Source organism: Lissotriton vulgaris, chromosome 8 (genome assembly GCF_964263255.1).
Source record: "Lissotriton vulgaris chromosome 8, aLisVul1.2, whole genome shotgun sequence".
In the NCBI taxonomy this organism is placed as follows: Eukaryota; Metazoa; Chordata; class Amphibia; order Caudata; family Salamandridae; genus Lissotriton; species Lissotriton vulgaris.
In genome coordinates, this window is record NC_141696.1 from 107,418,843 (window position 1) to 107,441,127 (window position 22,285).

The following is a 22,285-nucleotide window of genomic DNA, read 5'->3' on the forward strand; positions in this document are numbered from 1 at the left end:
CCTAAATATCATGGAACCGAAACTGCCCTCATCAAGGCAGCGGATGATATTAGACTCATCCGGGACCAAGGAGGGACAGCTTTGCTGGTGCTCTTGGACCTCTCGGCAGCATTCGACACGGTTGACCATAAGACCTTGGTCGACCGTGTCGAAAAAATGGGGATCCACTCCGCAGCGAGAGACCTGCTTGCCTCCTTCCTGGCTAATAGAACTCAGGCGGTAACCCTTGGACCATTTCGATCTGCCAAACTGTCGCTGCCGTGTGGGGTTCCTCAAGGCTCATCCCTTAGTCCGACACTTTTTAACATCTATGTGTCGGACCTTGCCAGTGTCATCAAGGCACATGGGATGAGCCTAACCTCGTACGCAGACGACACACAGTTGGTGTTGGCCATTAAGGGTGACGGACAGGAGGTGGCAGAAAGGTTCCAAAGTGACATGATAGCTATCGGTGAGTCGATGGCAGGAAACTTCTGAAGCTCAACTCCGAGAAAACGGAGGTCGTAATCTTTGGCAGTCTCTTGCCACCGTGGCCCGATATCTGGTGGCCATCAACATCTGGCACCCCACCTTGCCCGACCCCCAAGGTGAGGAATCTGGGAGTCACCTTTGACAATCAGCTGAACTTCATGGCTCATGCCAATAAGGTAGCGTCCACGGCCCACTTTAAACTTAGAATAATTAGGAAAATCTTGCCTTTTCTGCCTGACACAGCCGCCAAGACCCTGGTCACGTCATTGGTTCTAAGTTCACTAGACTACTGCAACGGACTCTTTCTGAATGTACAATCTAGAGTCACAAAGAAGTTGCAGATGGTACAAAATGCGGCAGCACGCTTGCTGTCCAAAAAACCAAAATTCGTACCCATCTCAGATACTCTAAGGTCCTACCATTGGTTGTCCATTCAAAACAGGATAAAGTTTAAAGCGATGTGCATAGTTTACAAAGTTATGCAGGATCAGGGGCCTCGCTTCCTTAAAGATCACCTAATACCCTATAGTCCGGCTAGAAAGCTACGATCCTCAGCACTTAACCAACTAGTGGTCCCACGTACCAGAACTGTGACTTGGGGTGACCGCCGTTTCCTAGTTGCGGCCCCCAAGATCTGGAACACCTTACCATATCACATTAAAGCCAGTCCATCGCTCCTACAGTTTAGGAAGAAGCTGAAGACGTGGTTATTTAACCAATAAATGTTAGCACACCAGCCGCATCCTTACCTCTAGGGAATGACATTACTGCAGTCTAGCGCCGAGACACCCAAGGGTAATTGTTCGCGCTCTATAAATGTCAGAAAAAAAAAAAAAAAAAAAAAAAAAACATGTGCACAGATGCTGTTCCCACCTGATCCCCGCACAAACGCAGTTTACCATATTAAAGCCTGCTATACTGGCTGTGCCACTGAAGGGAAACAAGTAGAAAAATGTTTACTTTGTGTAGAACAGCGCAATGGTTGAGTGTACTTTAACCGTCCACAACCCTGCATCCTCTATTACTTGTTGACTTAATGCTGGTCTTTGACTTTGTAGGGTGCTCTGCTGCATTTTGGCTATGTTTGTGCTGCAGAAACAGCATACACAAATACTTTCTGAATGTAAAATACCCTTATATTCAATCTAATGGAAGCACTTCTTAGAGGGTGAGAGAGTGATACTCCTTTCGGTGAAGCCAAATCCTACTCTATGTGTATTTCAAAGAATTGGGAACAAAACGTACAACAGAGAATTGTGCTATCAGGCCAGATCTAAACATGCACACTGTACCATATCACAGAAACAGTGAATCTATGCAACACTGATTTGTCCTGCATGTATTTGCTCCAGCGCAAAATGTATTGTATTATGGCCTCAGGTGTTAAACACAGTCTCGCGTATGCTTTCCACAAGCTTTTGTATAATTTCTCCTTTATGGAAACATGAGAGCGTGTAACACGAAGAACTGCTGAACTTAAGGAAAAACATTCAGGTAGCACTTGATATGGTTCGTTCACCACTGACTGCGTTTGTATGAGAACTGCTTGTACTTCTCATCGCTCACTTCATTTCTCCCCACCCTCTTCCTATTCGCACCCTCCTTTTCTTTCCTAAGGGTTTTCTTCAAACTGGATTACACTTTCTGCCTACACAGGTTAACATGCTCCATTGTTAGCTAATCCCATGCCCCCCACTCACCAGCTGTCCCACTTATCCACGTACCCTGCATACAGCCTCACCTAACTGTCTATTTTGGGTGTGTGCCCCCTATTTTACTATATAACCATTACACTACTCCCAGCCAATCCCTACATGTGTGTGTGCAGATGGTGCAAATCTAGCAAAAAGGCATCAGAGAGCTGTATAGGGTCAAAGGCAAGCATAACCAAAATGAGTGCTAGGTGAGATCGTAGGTTGTCGGGCTGTTCATATATTGTGATGTAGTGTTCTTTGAAGAGGTGAGTCTTCAACTCTTTCTTAAACTGGATCAGCATTGGGGCGGTCCTGATGGATACAGGGAAGTTGTTCCAGATGGTGGGAGCAAAGAAAAGGTCTACCGTCCTGGCTTGGGTGAAACTCCTCAACTACCCACCCGGGGTGCAAACATATCCACCTACTACAGGTGCCTCGTCATTAGCTATCTTTAGGTAGCTCCAGATTACCTGCACATGGGTTTCAGCTCATCTTCTCTCAGAGGTGCCCATCCATGTCAAACCTGAGAGCATGCTCACCTTCTTACCCAAATTCTCAGGGTTCAAAATAATTATTTCATACAGAGAGCTCTTAAAATATACATAAATCAGAACAACACTAACATAACTAGTAACTGTATAGATACAATTCCGTATTGCATAGGCAACATCAATATATTTATTTCACCCACAAGGTCCATAGCTGTTGATCGGGTTAAAGAATTATAAATTAACCCCTTACATGCTTGGCAAATTTTCGCGTTGTGCGGGTCATTTACATAGTGGGCGGGATTCGGCCGGCCCCCAGCCGTCGTGAGCACATGCCCACTGTGACTCATCATGCAAGGGTCTAAGGGCACAGAACATAAACAAAAATATACCACCTATATTTAAAACAGATACAAACCAATTAAATACGAGTCTATGTAAAGAGAAATACTTTCAAAATAAGTACTTTTCTCATTACAGCTGACATCAAGTTCGCCAATGGCAACCCTGAATTCACCCACACTCTTAGTCTGAAAAGGTTTGTTAGTTTTTTTTGTTTTTTAGAGCCATTAGTGAAGAGCCTCATAATATGTTATTTGATGAACCAAGATAATCGCAGGTCAGAGTTTCTTTCAAAAAATTGTGATCCAGATTCAGACCATACATTCATCATTTAACTGTAGCTTGCCCTGAGTAACCCTCTCGCTGGCTTCTTTTGGATCATCCCTAATATCACCAAGTCAACTAGTCAGCCTGTCACGGGCGCCTTATCATCAGCCCGACTCAGTCGCCCCACCCCCAGCCCGGCACAGGTGCCCTCTCCGCGGCACGCCATGGGTGCCCCCTCCGCGGCCCGCCACGGGAACCCCCTCCGCGGCTCGCCACGGGTGCCCCCTCCGCGGCCCGCCACGGGAACCCCCTCCGCGGCCCGCCACGGGTGCCCCCTCCGCGGCCCACCACGGGAACCCCATTCACGGCACGCCACGGGCACCCCATCCTAGACGCCATGGGCACCCATTAGTGAAGAGCCTCATAATATGTTATTTGATGAACCAAGTTAATCGCAGGTCAGATTTTCTTTCCAAAAATGTTGATCCAGATCATATATTCACCATTTGACTGTAGCTTGCCTTAGTAACCCTCTCGCTGGCTTCTTTTGGATCATCCCTAATATCACCAAGTCAACTAGTCAGCCTGTCACGGGCGCCTTATCAGCCCGTCACGGTCGCCCCGCCCTCTGCCCATCACAGCCGCCCCACACTCTGCCCGTCACGGTCGCCCCACCCTCGACCCGTCACGGTCTCCCCACCCTCGGCCCGTCACGGTCGCCCCACCCTCGGCCCATCACGGTCGCCCCGCCCTCGGCCCGTCACAGGCGCCCCTTAATGGGCACCTTATCATCAGCCTGCCGCGGGTGCCCCCTCTGCGGCCCACCACAGGCACCCCCTCCATGTCACGCCACGGGCACCCCCTCCATGGCCCGCCACGGGCACCCAAGCCCCGGCCCGCCACGGGCACCCAAGCCCCGGCCCGCCACGGGCGCCCCAGCCTCCGCCCGCCACGGGCGCCCCAGCCTCCGCCCGCCACGGGCGCCCCAGCCTCGGGCGCCCCAGCCTCGGGCGCCCCAGCCTCGGCCCGCCACGGGCGCCCCAGCCCGCCACGGGCGCCCTAGCCTCGGCCTGCCATGAGCACCCCATCATGATGGGTGCCCCATCATCAGCCCGTCATGGGCGCCCCATCATGAGCCCGTAATGGGCGCCCCATCGTCAGCCATGTCTGTGTATCCTCAAGTTTGCTGTCCATGGGTTCTGCTGTCTCCTTCCCACATTAGATACCCCTTTAGCTGCCAGCACTCCGTGACTAACGCCAAATGTGCCTTTACACCTTTCTACATTTGGTGCCGGCTCATTCGTCCAGTCCTCAGTGAGTGGTCGTCCAGTCCAGGATTTTATTGTCACAGTGGTGCCTTTCACATCAAACTCTGACCTACAAAGACCAGAGATCAGGAAATGACACCGGACTGTGTGAGCTATGCATGCCTGGCATAGCACACGCTTGGGACCCCTCATAGCCCATCCCAGGAACCCCCCATCGTTGCCCCGACAAGCTATCCCCCGGGTGCTACTTTTCCCAGCAACCTCTTTGCCCCCAAGAAGCCCCCTCACAATCTCTATAACGAGCCCCTCATAATGACTCTTTCCTAGAAGTCCTGTCTGCCCACGTGCCACCCTCATTTCCCCCAGCTCCCTCGGGCCATATCTCCAAGGAGCCCTCATTGTCTCTTGCGGGGTTCCTCCTCGTTGTACCGGTACGTGCGCCCCTCATTGTTATTACTCTTCCAGGAAGCCCTGGTATCTATCCCCCAACCCCTCCCAAGCTCTGCAAGGAGCCCCCTCATTCGCCCGTCCCTGGGAGCCCCTCCTCCGCAGCCTCAGCCCCACCTCTCCGCTCCCTTCACTCACCGGCGTCTGCGGGGCTCCCTCGGCCAGCTCCACCGCCTGCATTTCCTGCTGCGGGGGCTCGGTCTTCCTCAGCCCGTCCGCCCATTGTTCCGGCGGCAGCTTCATGGAGAGTCCCCTCTGCTACCTGGGGCTCGGAGAGCCGGGCGGAGCAGACACCAGAGCCGAGCCAGGCGCCAGCCCAGTGTCCCCGGTGTGTGGTGGGAGCAGCCCGCCTCCCGCAGCCAGACAGCTCACCTGGGCAGGTGCGGCTCCGCCCTTTCCTGGTGTCAGCAGGGTGTCTCCACAGTAACCAGGACTGTCCGCCTCGCAACAAAAGGGGAAGCCGCGGCCGCCGGGCCTGGCGCAGCGCCATTTAAAGAGGCAGGCTGCGTGCAAACCTCGAAGGCAGGGGCCGGCAGGCGTGCAACACAAGACGAGCCGCATTCAGGGATAACCAAGCTCCTTCAAGGGCAGAGGCTTTGGAGCTGCCACGTAGGACAGTTTGAAGTGCATTAACTTCAGCAAGTCCTGGCGTTTTATCCAAAACCACATTGGGTTCTGGGACATATAGTTTACCTTGTTTTATTCAAGACGTCGACGTCCCAGAATGCAAAGTGCTGTTAGACTGCCCAGGGTGCCAGACATGACACTGGCCGACTTCCACTAGATCACTCCCCTGTCATTCATTTAAAATGTTGCGATCCACTTGTAATCCGAGAGATACAGGCATCTTCTGCCCGCTCTGCCCCACCTGCCTTCTGACTGCAAGTTTTTATATGCCCTCCTGGCACCAGACAATGAGACCACTAATTTACTATTCTACCTCCAGCACTGGAATATTCTGGAGAAAGTTAAGAATTCCTCAGTTAGAAGACGTAGTTGATATGTTGGGATTTAGAATTGCAGCGTAGTCCTGGCGGCTACTGCCCTGGGCCCACAGCGTCTTCTGTCCTGAACTTTGGGGCAGGGCAGTTTTGTCTTCAGACTTGGAGCTGCACACTGCACGGTAATCCCACATACACTCTAATTAAGGGCGTGGCTTACAAACACAATAAATCTGTGCTTAGCATAGTCTGCCTCCAAACTTGTATTTTGCTGTTTCTGTCATTGCATCCAGATATATGTTTCAACAAGTGACATACCTACAACAAGTCAGGACTATTGGCTTTGTCAATAGTTGTTAGTTGCATAAGATAAATAAGCAGCAACTATGGCTTGTATATAATATTGAAAAATCTTCTACTTAAAGCCCTGGTGACACCACAACAATATAATATTGAAAAAGCTTCCACTTAAAGCCCTGTTGACAACAGGACAATGTTGCTGCTCCTGAGTTTCAAAAAGAGAAGGGAAATCCAGAGAGAAAATGACTCTCTTTAAAGGATTTCCCTTCCCCTACCGCACTCACCAGGCATGACATGCCATCAATTCTCCATTACTGAGGGGGCGTGGCTTGAACGCCTATGTAGGCAGTAGCGGGCTCCGGAGCTCCTCCGCGGCTGCCCTCCGAAATCAAAGATCCTGGCCAGCAAACACGGAACCCGGCACCACTTTTTGTGGCTGAATGGCTAGTGCCCCTCCCGAGTGCAGTTATTGACGGGGGCGCTAAGAAGCAGGAGAGTGTTTATTCCCTCCCTTGACGCAGGCCACCGCCTCGGGCGACAAGATGGTGGCTCCGCCCTGAGAGACTGGCGCCTGGCTGAGGTGGTGGCGATCGGGACCGGCGGACGCCTCGAGGGAGCTGTGGCCCTAATAACGGGACCGGAGGAGGGATTGCTACTCTTGTGGAAGCCAGCGGTGAGGAGACGTCGCATACCGGCGGGCGAGGGCCGAAATACCCCGACTGGTCCGATGTGATTGCCTGACCTCAAGATGGCGGCGCCCGGGACAGGATTGGCGCCATTTGGGAGCCTGCGAGGGCTATACAATTGCTAACAGCCCTACAAACCACTCGTTGGGGGTCATAGAGGCCCTAGAACCAAACCAGAGAGTGCCACTCGCTGAACCACGACCCGGAGTGCCCCGAGGCAAGTGCTGGAGCGGCCCAGCACTGCGAAGGTGAGTTGGAGCGCGTGACCCAGGACTGCAGCCTTGCCTGTGCTGCTTTTGTTGCCTCTGCGGCCTGGGCTTGTGCCTTCACCGTGGGCTCCCCTGGAGACGCGAGTTGGGGTGTGCCCTGGGCCCTTGGCTGAGATAGGTGACGGAGAGGGCCGCAAGGGACGAGGGTGTGCTTCCACGGGCTGCCTGGCGGATGGTCTATGGCACTGGGGGTGAGGATGACCCATCTGGCTGGAAGAAACATTGGCCGGCGGTCCTAGGCAGCGAATCTATGAGACGCCTGTGACCTGAGAGGAAACAGGACTGCCGCGGCGCTGGTGGTGTGTCACGGTGACGCAGCGCTGGTGACAGACTGGTGGTGTACACAGACGGGTGGTGAGTTGGGCCCCATCTTGGCAGGCGGGATACCGGCGACGCAGCCTGTACACTTTCTACTTCAGGCCAGACAGCTCGGCATTGTGAGGCTCCTCTGGGGGGTGTCTCCACACGACACTGGTCCTGCACAAGCCCAGAGAGGCGATTAGGGCTGAGATTTCCGGAGCGGGCGCTCAGAGACGGTGGTGGCTTGCTGCTGCGGAGTACTGCTGTGGGCTACCCCGGAGCTGCTAACATTAGCAGCATCTGATCACTACAATGGGCCGCGTGTCAAGAGAGAAGGGCTTTGAGGTGCTACGCATAGACGAGCCGGAACAACACACAAGACGAAGATGGAGATGCTGAGAGACGGAGACCGGGACGGCCTGGGGGACCCTACCCTGGGTGAAATAATGCAGGCCATTGTGGCCTCGTGGGAAGCGCTTGAGAAAAGGATGGACCCCATTGGATCGGACCTCACCCTACTAAAAGACGATCATCGGAAGCTCAAGGAGAGAGTGGCGACCCATGAATCGAACATGAAGGACATCCCCCGATGCGGTAACAGCCCTGCGTCGCTCTTTAAACGAGGTAACAACAGAGTCAAAGTCCTTGAGGTTCGGGCGGAGGAAAGTGAAGGGCGCTCACGGCGCAACAATCTCCGTATAGTGAGGATTCCGGAGTGCGAGTAGGGCGCTGATGCGGTCCGGTTTCTGAAGAACTGGTTGCAAACAGAGGTAGCGCTGGAAGGCCCTCCCCATTTCATGCGTTGGAGGCAGCGCATAGGGTCCCGGCTCGCCCACCTAAACCTGGAGCTTCGTCGCGGCCAAAGGTGAGGAGACTGTTACATTACCGTGACCGGGACTATATCTTGCAGAGGGCTCGGGAACAACAGAACTTGCAAATAGGAAACAGTAGGGTGCTGATATTTCCGGATTACCAGAGAGGTCCAACTTCAACGCTCCTCCTTTCTAGCTGTCAAGAGAAAGCTGGGTCAGCTCAGTCTCCCTTACGCCAAGCTCTTCCCAGCACGTCTGCGGGTGACGGCAGACGGGGAGACCCACTTCTTTCTTGCCTCGCAGGCGGCGTGGGACTGGTTAGAGAGTCGCAGTGGTACAGCAGCGAGCAACTCACGGGCGGCCTCGCCTCGAGAGCGACCGGCGACTACTCCGCCGAGGAGGAGGCCCACTTCCCCGGTGGCTCAGCTACATGAGCGAGAGAGTGCAGTGCGAGCTGTGGCGGCCATCAGCCGAGGAGCGGTCAGCCCGACGAGTATTGATACCGACACGGAGAAGAGCAGAACAGAGAGCCCGAGATCTGGTAGCGCTCAAGGACTCTAGGAGATGCCGAATGTCACCCCACAGACAGCTGATGGAATGTTTGGGTGATGGGGCTGCAAAGGATATGCAGGGTGTAAGCTACAGGGGTTGTTGCACTGACTGATCTCGGGGGTCGCTCTGATGTGGGGCAGCACGACCTGTGATGACTTCTCAGGAATGCAGGTTCTTCTCAAAAGAGTGGGCGGCCGGGGGGGGGGGGGAGGCGTTCTGGGGGGCAATGTGCGTGAGCCATGAGTTAACTCCTGAGGGGCTGACACCGTCATTACACCCACCTCAGAAACCATCTTGCTGGGAGGAAAGGGTCGCGCTCCAGTTGTTGGACGCCTCCCGCCCTCCCAGCTTACTTAAGGGTTGTGACATTGCATCGCAGTGATTTTCCCTAAATCTACCCCTGAGGCGGAAGCCGGGGGCTCTCCATCTAACCTTGTCATTGTTAAAACCTAAGCATTTGACCACGAAGTACTTGACTATTTTACGAGTGTAAATATTTTAATTGTGCTTTTTTAACTTGTACTTCCATGCACTTCGGCGCGAGACTAGCGTCGCACCGAAGCTCAGATTGACACTCTTTCTGGCACTGCGCAGCCGATTTCGGGGCTGACACCGTCATTACACCCACCTGTTAAGCGTGCAACCACAAGTTTCCAGATATTCCGTCTTGAAGATGACTAGTCCCAATTCCTTCTAAAACCAACTAGCGTGACAAGGATTTAACTCTTGGCACAACCAATTAGTCCCAAAAGGGAAGGGGAAGTGGAAGAGAAACAAACAAAGAAACACAGGATCTCTTCTTAAGGGAGGATACTGCTGTTGTTTCTTGTGAAGTATTCTGGGCTTCTCCTACAGTTGTGGTTTGGCTTGAGCTGATTACTGTTGCTGTAGCTGAATTATTGACAACACAACATCACTTTAATTAGCAATTCAACTAAACATTTCTGTTTCCTGTATTTTCTTGACTTAATCAAATAACGTACCCAAACTAGGAAAAACCCATTCATATACTTCGTAGTTGCAAGGTAATAGCGTCCTTCAATGTAAACTTGTTACCTACAGAAACAATACAGTGATTAAGCATCAAATACTGCCAACAATAGCAATGCACTACAAACTGCGTTTAACTGATTAATGAGCGGGTTAGTACAGTGAACAGTCATGCACAACTGGTATTTCCCTACCTTGCGATAAAAGTTCTGGCGTTGAGTAGGGATTCTGAAAAGAAGAGAAAACGAGAAACTACACAACCAACTGCTTTCTCTTAATCCCTTAAACGTAAGATTAGTCAAAGGTTTTCTTCGTAATGCCTGCAAAATGCCTGCTTACAACATGTAATAACAATCTCAATGGCAGCAGTTAAATGTCACTGTTATACCTTGCAATAACATTCTCAATGACAACAGTTAAATGTCCACTGTTATAATCTGCAATAACATTCTCAATGGCAACAGTTAAATGTCACTGTTACATTAGTTTGTTGAACCAAAGTCTTTCTCTCAAGACAAATTGTCAGTAAATAACCCAAGATTGCTAGTTGTTTTTACCAAGGTTTGTTCCTTTTAGTTCTACATCAAATTGTCAGTAAATAATCCAAGATTGCAATTTGTTTTTACCAAGGTTTGTTCCTTCTTTTGCTAGATCTGTTCCTCTCTATCTAACTAAAAAGGCTTACTGTTGCGTTTCTGGTCCGGAAGTCTGTTCTCGGGGGAAGCCTTAGAAGGAGGACAAGTCCGGTGAGGAAAAGGGCTCCGATGGTACAACCGGAAGTTCGGGGCTCCGACAAGAAGATGCTGAAGATCAGAAGGAAGCTCCGGAACTCCGCTGCTCAGGAGGGTGTTGCTCGAGAAGGCTTCAGGTGAGGGTACACGCAGGGAGAGGGGGAAGAAAGGGATTAGAGTGGCTGGAATCTTGCGGTGACGCTGACGACTCGAAGCGAAGCGTCTCTCAGGTCTCAGGCAGGGCTTTTATAGCCTTACTGCTGACGGCGGTTTCCACGTGTTGCCGAGTTACGGTTGAACACATGTGCAACGTGCCGGCTCATCTTTTAAGTATCTACGAGCCTACGAGCCAACACCCAATGAAAACAAGCATTGCTACATTCAACAGGACAAACGTTACCAAAGGCCCAAGTAGTGAAACAACAAGCATTGCTAAAAGCAAATGTTCAATTAAAGCATTCCAGCACGTTATCAAAGCATAACAGGTTGAAAAGGGGGTAAGGTGTTTAGGTACTCATAACAGTTCCCCCCCCCAAAGGTCGCCTTATAGGTCGAGGTTTGTTAGGATACATGGCATGAAAGGAACGAACCAAGCGTGGAGCGTGTACATGATTCTCCGGCTCCCAAGACCTTTCTGAAACATCATAACCTTTCCAGTCGATCAGATAAAATAAACGACCCCTAACTCTTTTTGAATCTAGAATCTTCTTGACCTCATACTCTATGTGATCTCCCACAACAACTGGAGGGGGTGGTTCATCAGGACGGGTGTTTGGATCTACAGGTTTAATCAAGGAGACATGAAATACGGGGTGGATTTTGTAATCTTGAGGAAGACTTAGCCTTACTGAAACGGGATTCACAATCTTTTCTACAGTAAATGGGCCAATGAATCGAGGTTTTAACTTTCTAGGTCCCTCAATTTGAATATGTTTAGTAGATAGCCAGACCCGATCTCCAATTTTATAACTTGGCGATGGTACTCTATGTAGATCGGCACTGGTTTTCATTTTCAGTTTCTTTTTTGCTAAAGTTTGTTTGACTTTTTCCTGGAACTCTCGCAAACAAGCTATTTTTTCTGAAACTGCAGGCATGTCAATGGTTTTCTCAGGAAGAAGTGTTGGTAGGGTTCTAGGGTGCTGGCCAGTGAGAAAATAAAATGGAGAACAGCCAAGAGCAGAATGTAAAGTGTTATTATATGTGAACTCTGCTAAAGGTAGAGCCTCGACCCAATTTGAAAACAAAGTAGTGGTTAAGCACCGCAGACTTTGTTCTAAATATTGATTTAACCTTTCGGTTTGACCATCAGTTTGGGGATGGAAGGCCGAAGATAACGCTAAATCAATGCCCAACTGACCACTTAGCTGCTTCCAGAATTTTGACAAGAATTGAGGGCCCCTGTCCGAAATTATTTTTTGTGGTAAACCATGAAGTTTTACAATATTAGATAAAAATACTTCACTGAATTCTACTGCTGATGGAAGCTTTGGTAGAGGAATAAAATGTCCCATTTTGGACAACAAATCCACAACTACTAGGATTGTTGTCATTCCAGATGATTTTGGTAAGTCTGTGACAAAATCCAAACTAATGGTATGCCAGGGTGTAGGCGGTATTTCCATTGGTTGTAACAACCCCATGGGAGATGAATGTGAAGATTTTTGTCGAGCACATACTGGACAAGTCTGAATGAACTTTTGTACATCATACCTCATATTCTTCCACCAAAAATGTCTTTGGCATAACTCCAGGGTTTTATTTATTCCAGGATGAGCTGCTAAAGCCAATTCATGATTCCATTTAATCACTTGTTCTCTCAAGTTTTCTTTTGGCACGAATAATTTATTCTTATGAAAGAATAAACCATCAGAAATTGTAGACCTTTTTTGTGAAAGCCAATCAGCTTGGTCTAATTCTTTTGTTTGATCTCTAAGCATAGTCAGAAAATCTACTTGTGTTATTTCTGCACATATTTTTTCTACAGGGATAATGCTTTTCAGTTTCTCATCAGACTCTTTGCTTTTATCACAGACCAATCGTGACAGTGTGTCTGATAACAATTGTTTGGTTCCTGGTCTATACGTGATAAGAAAATCAAATTCACTAAAAAATTGCAGCCAACGCATCTGTCGAGGTGTAAAAGCCTTGACTGTTGAGTAGAATTGCAGATTTTTATGGTCAGAAAAAACAGTCACTGTATGTTTTGCTCCTAGGAGATGATGTCTCCATTCCTGAAAGACTGCTTTAATTGCTAGAAGCTCACGCTCGGCAATAGTATAGTTCTGTTCAGCAGGCAATAACTTCCTTGAAAAGAAAGCTATCGGATGGAAATGCCCTGAGTTTACATCTTTTTGTAACAAGACCCCTCCAATGGCTGTTTGAGAAGCATCTGCCTCTACATAGTATGGTCTGTCCGGATCTGGATGTTTCAAAATAGGTGCGGATGTGAAAGCTTGTTTTAAAACATTAAAAGCTGATTCTGCTCCTGCATTCCACTGAAATTTCTTTCCCTTCTGTAAAAGGCTAGTAATTGGAACTACGATTTCAGAAAAATTTGAAATAAACCTCCTGTAGAAGTTTGCAAATCCTAATATTCTTTGTACTTCCTTGACAGAAGTGGGGGAAGGCCAATCCAAAATTGCTTGCACCTTTTTTGGGTCCATGACTATTCCTTCTGGAGAAAGCCAAAAACCAAGGAACTCAACCTTAGAAGCGTTGAAAACACACTTTTCCAGTTTGGCGAACAAGGAATTATCTCTTATTTTTTTCAGAACGGCTTTTACGTGTCCTACATGTTCCAAAGGGGTTTTTGAGAAAATCAAAATATCATCGATATATACAATGACGCAAATGTCCAAAAGGTCATGCAGCACTTCATTAATAAAATATTGAAATGCTGCTGGAGCATTGCAAAGGCCAAATGGCATCACTGTATATTCGAAGAGTCCAAATTTTGTGCGGAACGCTGTTTTCCACTCATCTCCTTCTTTGATACGTATTAAGTGGTAAGCTCCGCGAAGATCCAATTTGGTATAGATTGTTGACCCTTTCACTTGATTCAAAAGAACCGGAATCAACGGTAGAGGATATCGATTCTTAATTGTAGCCTTATTGACAGCGCGATAGTCTATACAGGCCCTCAAATCACCAGTCTTTTTTGCTACAAAAAACAAAGGAGACGAGACTGGCGAGGTGGAGTGACGGATGAAGCCTATTTCCAAGAGTTCGTCTAAGTATGATCTTAAATACTGGTTCTCAGGTTCGGTAAGGGCATATATTCGACTGCATGGCAGAACTGCTCCTGGCACGAGGTCTATTCTGCAATCATACACCCTATGGGGAGGTAATTTTGTGGCCTTCACAGGATCAAAAACATCAGAAAAATCCTGATATTCTGGTGGTAGTTTTGGAGGGTCAATCTGAGCACTTGCACAAAACAGCGGATAGGTTGGATCTCTATGTTCTTGGTAACAATGAGTCTTGCAAAACACTGAGTCTAAGGTCACGGTGCGTTTCTCCCAGTCAATCTTTGGATTGTGGAGCTCCAACCACGGAATCCCTAAAATAACACCAAAGGTTGGTGTATCAATAAGGTCAAAACTGGTTAATTCAGTGTGTCCGTTATCAGATACCAGAAGCAAAGGCGGAGTATGGAATCTGATCAAACCAGAAGAAAGTGCTGAGCCGTCTACTGCCCGCACCGGTTCTGGTTCTTTTTTGGGTAATTGAGGTAAATTCAGTTTCTTAGCAAATCCCAAATCAAAGAAATTACCTGTAGCACCTGAGTCAATTAATACTGGAATACTGTGCTTTTGTTGATTGTCTAAAATCAAAATTACTCTAATAGTGAAATGTTGAGGTATTTGTTTCTGAATATTTATGACTTCCTGCGAGGTCTTCAAACAACTATATCTCGAGGAATCGACCCCTCCTCGCCTCGAGACGATTAGTTTCCCGTCTCTTGTGTGGAATCTGGAATCACAGTTAAGACCTTCTTTTTCACTGGCCTTATGGAACAATCTCTAGCGAAATGACCAGCTGTCCCACAGTATAAACATAAGTTAGCCTTTCTTCTCCTGTCCTTCTCCTCTTGCGTTAAAGGTCCCTTGATTCCTCCTATTTGCATTGGTTCTATCTGGGAGTTTTTATCCTCAGCACTTTTCTTTTCGGTTTTAAAATGTAAGGCCCTAAAATCGTTTCTTGGTCGTTCATTTTTTCTTTCGCCTAACCTGTGATCCAACTTGATCACTAAATCCTGAAACTCGGTAAAATCCTCGGGTAAATTCACAATATGTGACAAGGAGTCTTTCAATTCCTCTCTGAGTCCTCTATAAAACAAGGACACTCTTTTATCCTCAGGCCAATGTGTTTCTGCTAGCAACCGATTAAAAGTTGTCACATAAGAAATTAGATCTTTGGAACCTTGACGCAAGTTTAACAACTCATTATCTGAAGCTTGCAGAAAAACATGTTTGGCAAACAGACTAGACATGGCGGTTTTAAAGTGTGTCAAATTATGCAGTAAGGGATCATTTCTATCAACTAGAGGCATGGCCCAATTAGCTGCCACCCCTCCAAGATAAGAAATTATGAAGGCTATCTTAGTGGTGTCAGTAGTGAAAATGTTAGGTTTACACAAGAAATGTAACTGGCATTGACTCATGAAAGTCTGAAAATGTGCACTATCTCCTGAAAACCTCTCCGGATTTGCTAAGGGAACAGGCTGAGGAGACACTACTGTAAGTTGAACTGGTTGACTTTGGCCAAAACTTGTCCCCTGGGTAGGGCCCTGAAAAGGGACTCCGAATTTTGGTGGAGTCAGTATTGGTCTTTTAACCTCAACCTTTTCTCTCCAAGATGTAAAACCATCTCTGGTATTGTCTAGCTCAGCTCTGGTGCTTTCTAATTCCTGCCTAAGGGAATGATTTTCTAAGCGTAGCTCCTGTACCTCATCATTCATCTTGCGCACAAACTCAGTTAGCTGCGTAACATCCATGTTAGCAAGGTCCATGGAAATAGTCAACTCCAAGAGGGAATATATATATATATATATATATATATATATATATATATATATATATATATATATATATATACACACGAATTGCCCTTTAGCTTTCGGGAGGACACTCGCTTCAAAGTCTACCATCCGGTCTGCATTTCTGGCTCACCACACTCGCCTGATCAAAGTTTTAGTGCCTGACGCGTTTCGATGCACACGGCATCTCATCAGAGGCTTAGCTTCACGTTGATGCGGTGGAATCAGCCCTCTTTTATTTCCATGGATGCATATGTTGATTAACACCCTAAGGGGTGTGCACTCGTTGGGCAGATTGTATTGCATGCTGGTAACTGTGGTCCCCTCCTTTAGGAACCGGAGTACTTTTAAAAGAGCCCACCGCTCGTGTCCATTAAAAGCTTTATTAATTTCTTTAGTAGAATTCAGGTCCGCGTGGAGAGTTTTTAAATCAGGACTTGAAGCGCTGATGCGCCGTAGAATAGTTCCAGGCTCAGCTTCTCCTTTTCACTTTATGGAGACGGTGCCAAATTCTACTAAAGAAATTAATAAAGCTTTTAATGGACACGTGCGGTGGGCTCTTTTAAAAGTACTCCGGTTCCTAAAGGAGGGGACCACAGTTACCAGCATGCAATACAATCTGCCCAACGAGTGCACACCCCTTAGGGTGTTAATCAACATATGCATCCATGGAAATAAAAGAGGGCTGATTCCACCGCATCAACGTGAAGCTAAGCCTCTGATGAGATGCCGTGTGCATCGAAACGCGTCAGGCACTAAAACTTTGATCAGGCGAGTGTGGTGAGCCAGAAATGCAGACCGGATGGTAGACTTTGAAGCGAGTGTCCTCCCGAAAGCTAAAGGGCAATTCGTGTGTTCATATATATATATATATATATATATATATATTTTTTTTTTTAGGCTTCGCTTTCTGTTAAGCGTGCAACCACAAGTTTCCAGATATTCCGTCTTGAAGATGACTAGTCCCAATTCCTTCTAAAACCAACTAGCGTGACAAGGATTTAACTCTTGGCACAACCAATTAGTCCCAAAAGGGAAGGGGAAGTGGAAGAGAAACAAACAAAGAAACACAGGATCTCTTCTTAAGGGAGGATACTGCTGTTGTTTCTCGTGAAGTATTCTGGGCTTCTCCTACAGTTGTGGTTTGGCTTGAGCTGATTACTGTTGCTGTAGCTGAATTATTGACAACACAACATCACTTTAATTAGCAATTCAACTAAACATTTCTGTTTCCTGTATTTTCTTGACTTAATCAAATAACGTACCCAAACTAGGAAAAACCCATTCATATACTTCGTAGTTGCAAGGTAATAGCGTCCTTCAATGTAAACTTGTTACCTACAGAAACAATACAGTGATTAAGCATCAAATACTGCCAACAATAGCAATGCACTACAAACTGCGTTTAACTGATTAATGAGCGGGTTAGTACAGTGAACAGTCATGCACAACTGGTATTTCCCTACCTTGCGATAAAAGTTCTGGCGTTGAGTAGGGATTCTGAAAAGAAGAGAAAACGAGAAACTACACAACCAACTGCTTTCTCTTAATCCCTTAAACGTAAGATTAGTCAAAGGTTTTCTTCGTAATGCCTGCAAAATGCCTGCTTACAACATGTAATAACAATCTCAATGGCAGCAGTTAAATGTCACTGTTATACCTTGCAATAACATTCTCAATGACAACAGTTAAATGTCCACTGTTATAATCTGCAATAACATTCTCAATGGCAACAGTTAAATGTCACTGTTACATTAGTTTGTTGAACCAAAGTCTTTCTCTCAAGACAAATTGTCAGTAAATAACCCAAGATTGCTAGTTGTTTTTACCAAGGTTTGTTCTTTTTAGTTCTGCATCAAATTGTCAGTAAATAATCCAAGATTGCAATTTGTTTTTACCAAGGTTTGTTCCTTCTTTTGCTAGATCTGTTCCTCTCTATCTAACTAAAAAGGCTTACTGTTGCGTTTCTGGTCCGGAAGTCTGTTCTCGGGGGAAGCCTTAGAAGGAGGACAAGTCTGGTGAGGAAAAGGGCTCCGATGGTACAACCGGAAGTTCGGGGCTCCGACAAGAAGATGCTGAAGATCAGAAGGAAGCTCCGGAACTCCGCTGCTCAGGAGGGTGTTGCTCGAGAAGGCTTCAGGTGAGGGTACACGCAGGGAGAGGGGGAAGAAAGGGATTAGAGTGGCTGGAATCTTGCGGTGACGCTGACGACTCGAAGCGAAGCGTCTCTCAGGTCTCAGGCAGGGCTTTTATAGCCTTACTGCTGACGTCGGTTTCCACGTGTTGCCGAGTTACGGTTGAACACATGTGCAACGTGCCGGCTCATCTTTTAAGTATCTACGAGCCTACGAGCCAACACCCAATGAAAACAAGCATTGCTACATTCAACAGGACAAACGTTACCAAAGGCCCAAGTAGTGAAACAACAAGCATTGCTAAAAGCAAATGTTCAATTAAAGCATTCCAGCACGTTATCAAAGCATAACAGGTTGAAAAGGGGGTAAGGTGTTTAGGTACTCATAACACCACCTCAGACGCCATCTTGCTGGGAGGAAAGGGTCGCGCTCCAGTTGTTGGACGCCTCCCACCCTCCTCTAAATCCCCAGGAGACATGCATAAATACAACATGTCTTCCCGGGCGCGCCGGTGGCGCGCCAAAGGCAAGCCCGTCTGCGCCCGTCCGCGCCGAGTCCGGGCCTAGGGCCACGACCCCTGGCCTGGCTCCATTGGATCACAGGTTGGTTTACTCCCGTTCAACCTTGACAGAGCTTCGATCACTTCCCACTTCTCGCTGTATATTGCATGATCCAACAAGCTTAATACAAAATGCTAATATCACATGCTCTGATTGCAACACTATGATTTTTATTAATAATCATAACATCCAACCTAAGCCACAAACCCCTCTTAGAGAAACGGACATTCTTATGGCTCTTATCAATGCGCGATCAGCATGTAAACACAGGCAGGAAATAGCGGACCTTATAATTGATAACAACTTAAATGTCCTGTTTATTACCGAGACATGGATGGATGACGCGTCAGACCCGGACTTAGTAATTGCCGTACCTCAGGGTTACAAGGCTCACCGACAGGGTACGGAAAAAAGGAGGCGGACTGGCAATCATAGCTCGAGAACGGTTTTCCGTTAGAATATCATCCTTTCCAGCTACCGCATGCGAAGCCTTGCAGTTTGGCATCAAGTTTACTGCCCTTTCTAACTTTAAGGGAATACTCTTATACCGACCGCCAGGCACAAGGACCGCGTTTCTAGCTAGTCTAAGTACAATAATGGAATCGTTAGTCACGGAAGAGTCTTTTACTGTCATGGGTGACATGAATTTCTATTTGGAGCAAGAAGATGATAGGGACACACAGGCTCTTGTCACGGACCTGGACACATTGGGGCTTAGACACAGAAGCAAAAAAATCGTTCTTTTCGGATCAAATAGAAAAAGCCAAAAACTCAAGTAGGCAATTATATGACATTACTAGAACATTGTCAGGTAATGCCTCCGATCTTACCCCACCCCCTCCCAATTACTTTGTGATGCATTGGCCAATTTCTTTTTTTCTGAAGTTAATGATATTTACCAGGCTTTTACCCCGCATTCTACAATATCAGCTCCCTCTGATCTGCCTTTGGACAAAGCTTTGACCAGTTTCAAGGCGCTTACTGTAGATCAAATAAAGGTTATTGTCTCCTCTATTAAAACCGGATCGACATTAGATCCTTGTCCATTCTCAGTTCTTCCGCCGGTGATGGACACACTCATCCCGGTTATTACCTCAGTTTGTAATTCTATACTGGCCTCCAGGACTTTCCTGGACTCCTTAAAGAATACGCTGGTGAAGCCCTTGTTGAAGAAAGCAAGTCTTGATAAGGCTGAATTAAAGAAATACAGGCCTATTGCAAGCCTTCCATTCTTAGCCAAAGTGATTGAAAAGGCCATGAATCAACATCTGGTCGAGCACTTAGAGAAACATCTTCTTCTGGATGAATCACAATTTGGTTTTCGAAGATACCATGGCACGGAAACCGCCTTAATCAAGGCCGCCGATGATATCAGGGCAATTCGAGACCAAGGAGCGACAGCAGTACTTGTACTGTTGGACCTATCGGCGGCCTTCGATACAGTCAACTATAAGATCCTGGTCGACCGTGTCGAAAAGAAAGGCATTCACCTTACAGCGAGAGATCTGATTGCATCCTTCCTAGCTGATAGATCACAGGCTGTCACCCTGGGCCCATACCAATCTGTCAAGCTGTCACTACCGTGTGGGGTTCCTCAAGGCTCATCCCTAAGTCCGACACTATTTAATATCTATGTGTCGGACCTTGCTAATGTCATCAAAGCATACGGGATGAGCATAACCTCTTACGCTGATGACACACAACTGGTTTTGGCCATCAAAGACGACGGACTTGAGGTGGCAGAGCGTTTCCAACGTGGAATGCTAGCAATCGGAGAGTGGATGGCAGCTAACTGGCTTAAGCTTAATTCCGAAAAGACGGAGGTGCTTATCTTTGGACCCATTTTTCCAGATTGGTCAGCAACCTGGTGGCCTTCAGCTTTTGGAGCCCCCCCAGGCCAGCCCTCAAGGATAGGAACCTGGGAGTATTTTTTGATGGGGACCTCAATTTTGTGGCACATGCGAACAAGGTAGCAGCAACAGCCCATCACAATTAAGGTTGATCAGAAAAATCATCCCGTTTTTGCCTGATACAGCCACCAAAACACTGGTTAGTTCCTTAGTGTTATCTTCCCTTGACTATTGTAATGGACTATTTTTAAACGCCCAGGTCAGGGTAACTAATAAGCTTCAGACAATACAGAACGCAGCAGCACGCTTGCTCTCGAGAACACCCAAGTTATCGCCTATATCAGATACCATCAAGAAATACCATTGGCTGACTATCCGTAATCGGATCAAATTTAAATCACTTTGTATAGTATATAAGATACTCCATGATCAAGGACCACATTATTTTAAGGATCAGCTGATACCTTATAAACCGGCTAGACAGCTTCGATCTGCCACTCTTAACCAACTAGTGGTCCCACGATCTAAAAACAGTTTCGTGGGGTGTTCGTCGCTTTTCAGTCGCCTCACCTAAATTATGGAATACCTTGCCGCAGCACATCAGGATATGCCCTTCACTTGTGCAATTACGCAAAGGACTGAAGACGTGGCTTTTCGATCATTAATCAATGACTACCAATCTTTATGAGCCTCTTGGGGAAAATTAGGTGACATAGCTAGCGCCTAGACGCCTACGGGTATTCTTTCGCGCTTAACAAATTGCAAAAATAAATAAATAAATAAACTCCTAGTTACGGTTCTAGCAACGAGCAGTTTTGTTTGGATGGGAACCTGTTCTTGCGTGCCTGTCCTGGGGAGTGGGAGTTGGGGGACGTTTGAGTGTTGGGTGGGATGGGGGGGTCAGACATGTCGCCAGGGCGGGTTTAGACAAGTGTGTGCATGCGTTGGATCCATGGGCACCTCCATAGGCCTTAAAGTTATGACTTTGAATGTGCGGGGGATACACACTATGTGTCGGCGACACAAAATACACGCCTACTTAGTAAGAAGGGGAGTGCAAATCGCATTGCTTCAGGAAACTCACTTGACGAAGGCGGAGGGGGTGGCACTGCAACGCCGCTGGAGAGGGCAGGTTTTTCACACCACTTACTCGGCTTATGCCAGGGGACATTAGTTTGGGTGCGGGCAGGCGTACCATTTCAAAGTGTGAGACAGGTGATTGATCCTGAGGGCAGGTTTACTGTGGTCACGGGGCGACTAGATCGGCGAGGCATTACCCTAGGAAGCATATATGCCCCCAATGTCGAACAGTCCACCTTTTTTACACAGCTCTCGCAGAAATTGTCGGGGGTACTAACGGGCCCTGTGCTACTAAGGGGGGATTTTAATTGTGTGACGGACGCAGACCTGGACCGTTCCCACCCACCACTCCCTGACACCCCTACTCGTAGAATAGCAGAAGTCAGGACTGGCAGTGGAGCTGGGGGCTTACAGATACTTTGAGGACCCATCACCCCAGAGAGCGTGACTACTTATTTTTTCGCAGTCCATGAGTTGCATGTCAGGCTTGACGCGGTGTTGTGCTCCCCTGATGTCCATATAATGATTACGATGAGTGAATATCTGACTAGGACGGCCTCTGATCACAACCCCCTGTTGGTGGTCCTGAACTGGGTTCAGTTTAGAACGGCGATTCCTAATTGGCGTCTCCGGCCGGAGGTCTTGGAGGATCAGGTCTTCCGAACCGCCATAGGTACTGCCATGGAGGACTACTTCCAGCACAACATGGGCGCCTCTTCCAGTCTGCACAATGAGTGGGATGCATTCAAAGTGGTGATACGCTGGCGGTGCATTGGGGAAGCCATGGGAGTTCACAGAACTCTATTGAGTGAGGTACAGCAGGCAGAGAAACGGCTCCGGGGGAAGGAAAGGGAGAGACCAGGACGGGAGGACATTTAAGAGAGGCCCCTGAGGGCGAAGGAAGAGCTGGCAACGCAACTGGAGAGGCTGAGGTGCTTTGATTACAGGGCCTACATGGTGTGGGCGCACGCAGAGCGCGATAAGTCAGGTGCGCTCCTAGCCTGGTTGGCGAATCCTGCGCGCAGGGGCACGCAAATCCTCGAAATATGGGCCAAGGAGGGGAC

The 22,285-nt window shown here is 47.8% G+C and overlaps 1 protein-coding gene and 1 long non-coding RNA gene across 2 annotated transcripts in view; one reads left to right on the plus strand and one right to left on the minus strand.

The window, feature by feature from the left end:
• The window catches only part of LOC147693550 (sodium-dependent proline transporter-like), a 323,414-nt gene extending 318,043 nt beyond the window's left edge, over nucleotides 1–5,371 (minus strand). Inside the window, exon 1 of the mRNA XM_086933770.1 lies at nucleotides 5,116–5,371. Coding sequence (XP_086789896.1) covers nucleotides 5,116–5,220 — 105 coding nt within the window. The 5' untranslated portion in view covers nucleotides 5,221–5,371. The remainder of the gene's footprint in view (nucleotides 1–5,115) is intronic.
• Nucleotides 1–22,285, plus strand: part of LOC147693551 (uncharacterized) — a 34,216-nt gene that overhangs the window by 7,235 nt on the left and 4,696 nt on the right. The window contains exons 2-3 of the long non-coding RNA XR_015299259.1: nucleotides 10,479–10,695; nucleotides 17,520–17,736. This is a non-coding gene — a long non-coding RNA (uncharacterized LOC147693551). The remainder of the gene's footprint in view (nucleotides 1–10,478; nucleotides 10,696–17,519; nucleotides 17,737–22,285) is intronic.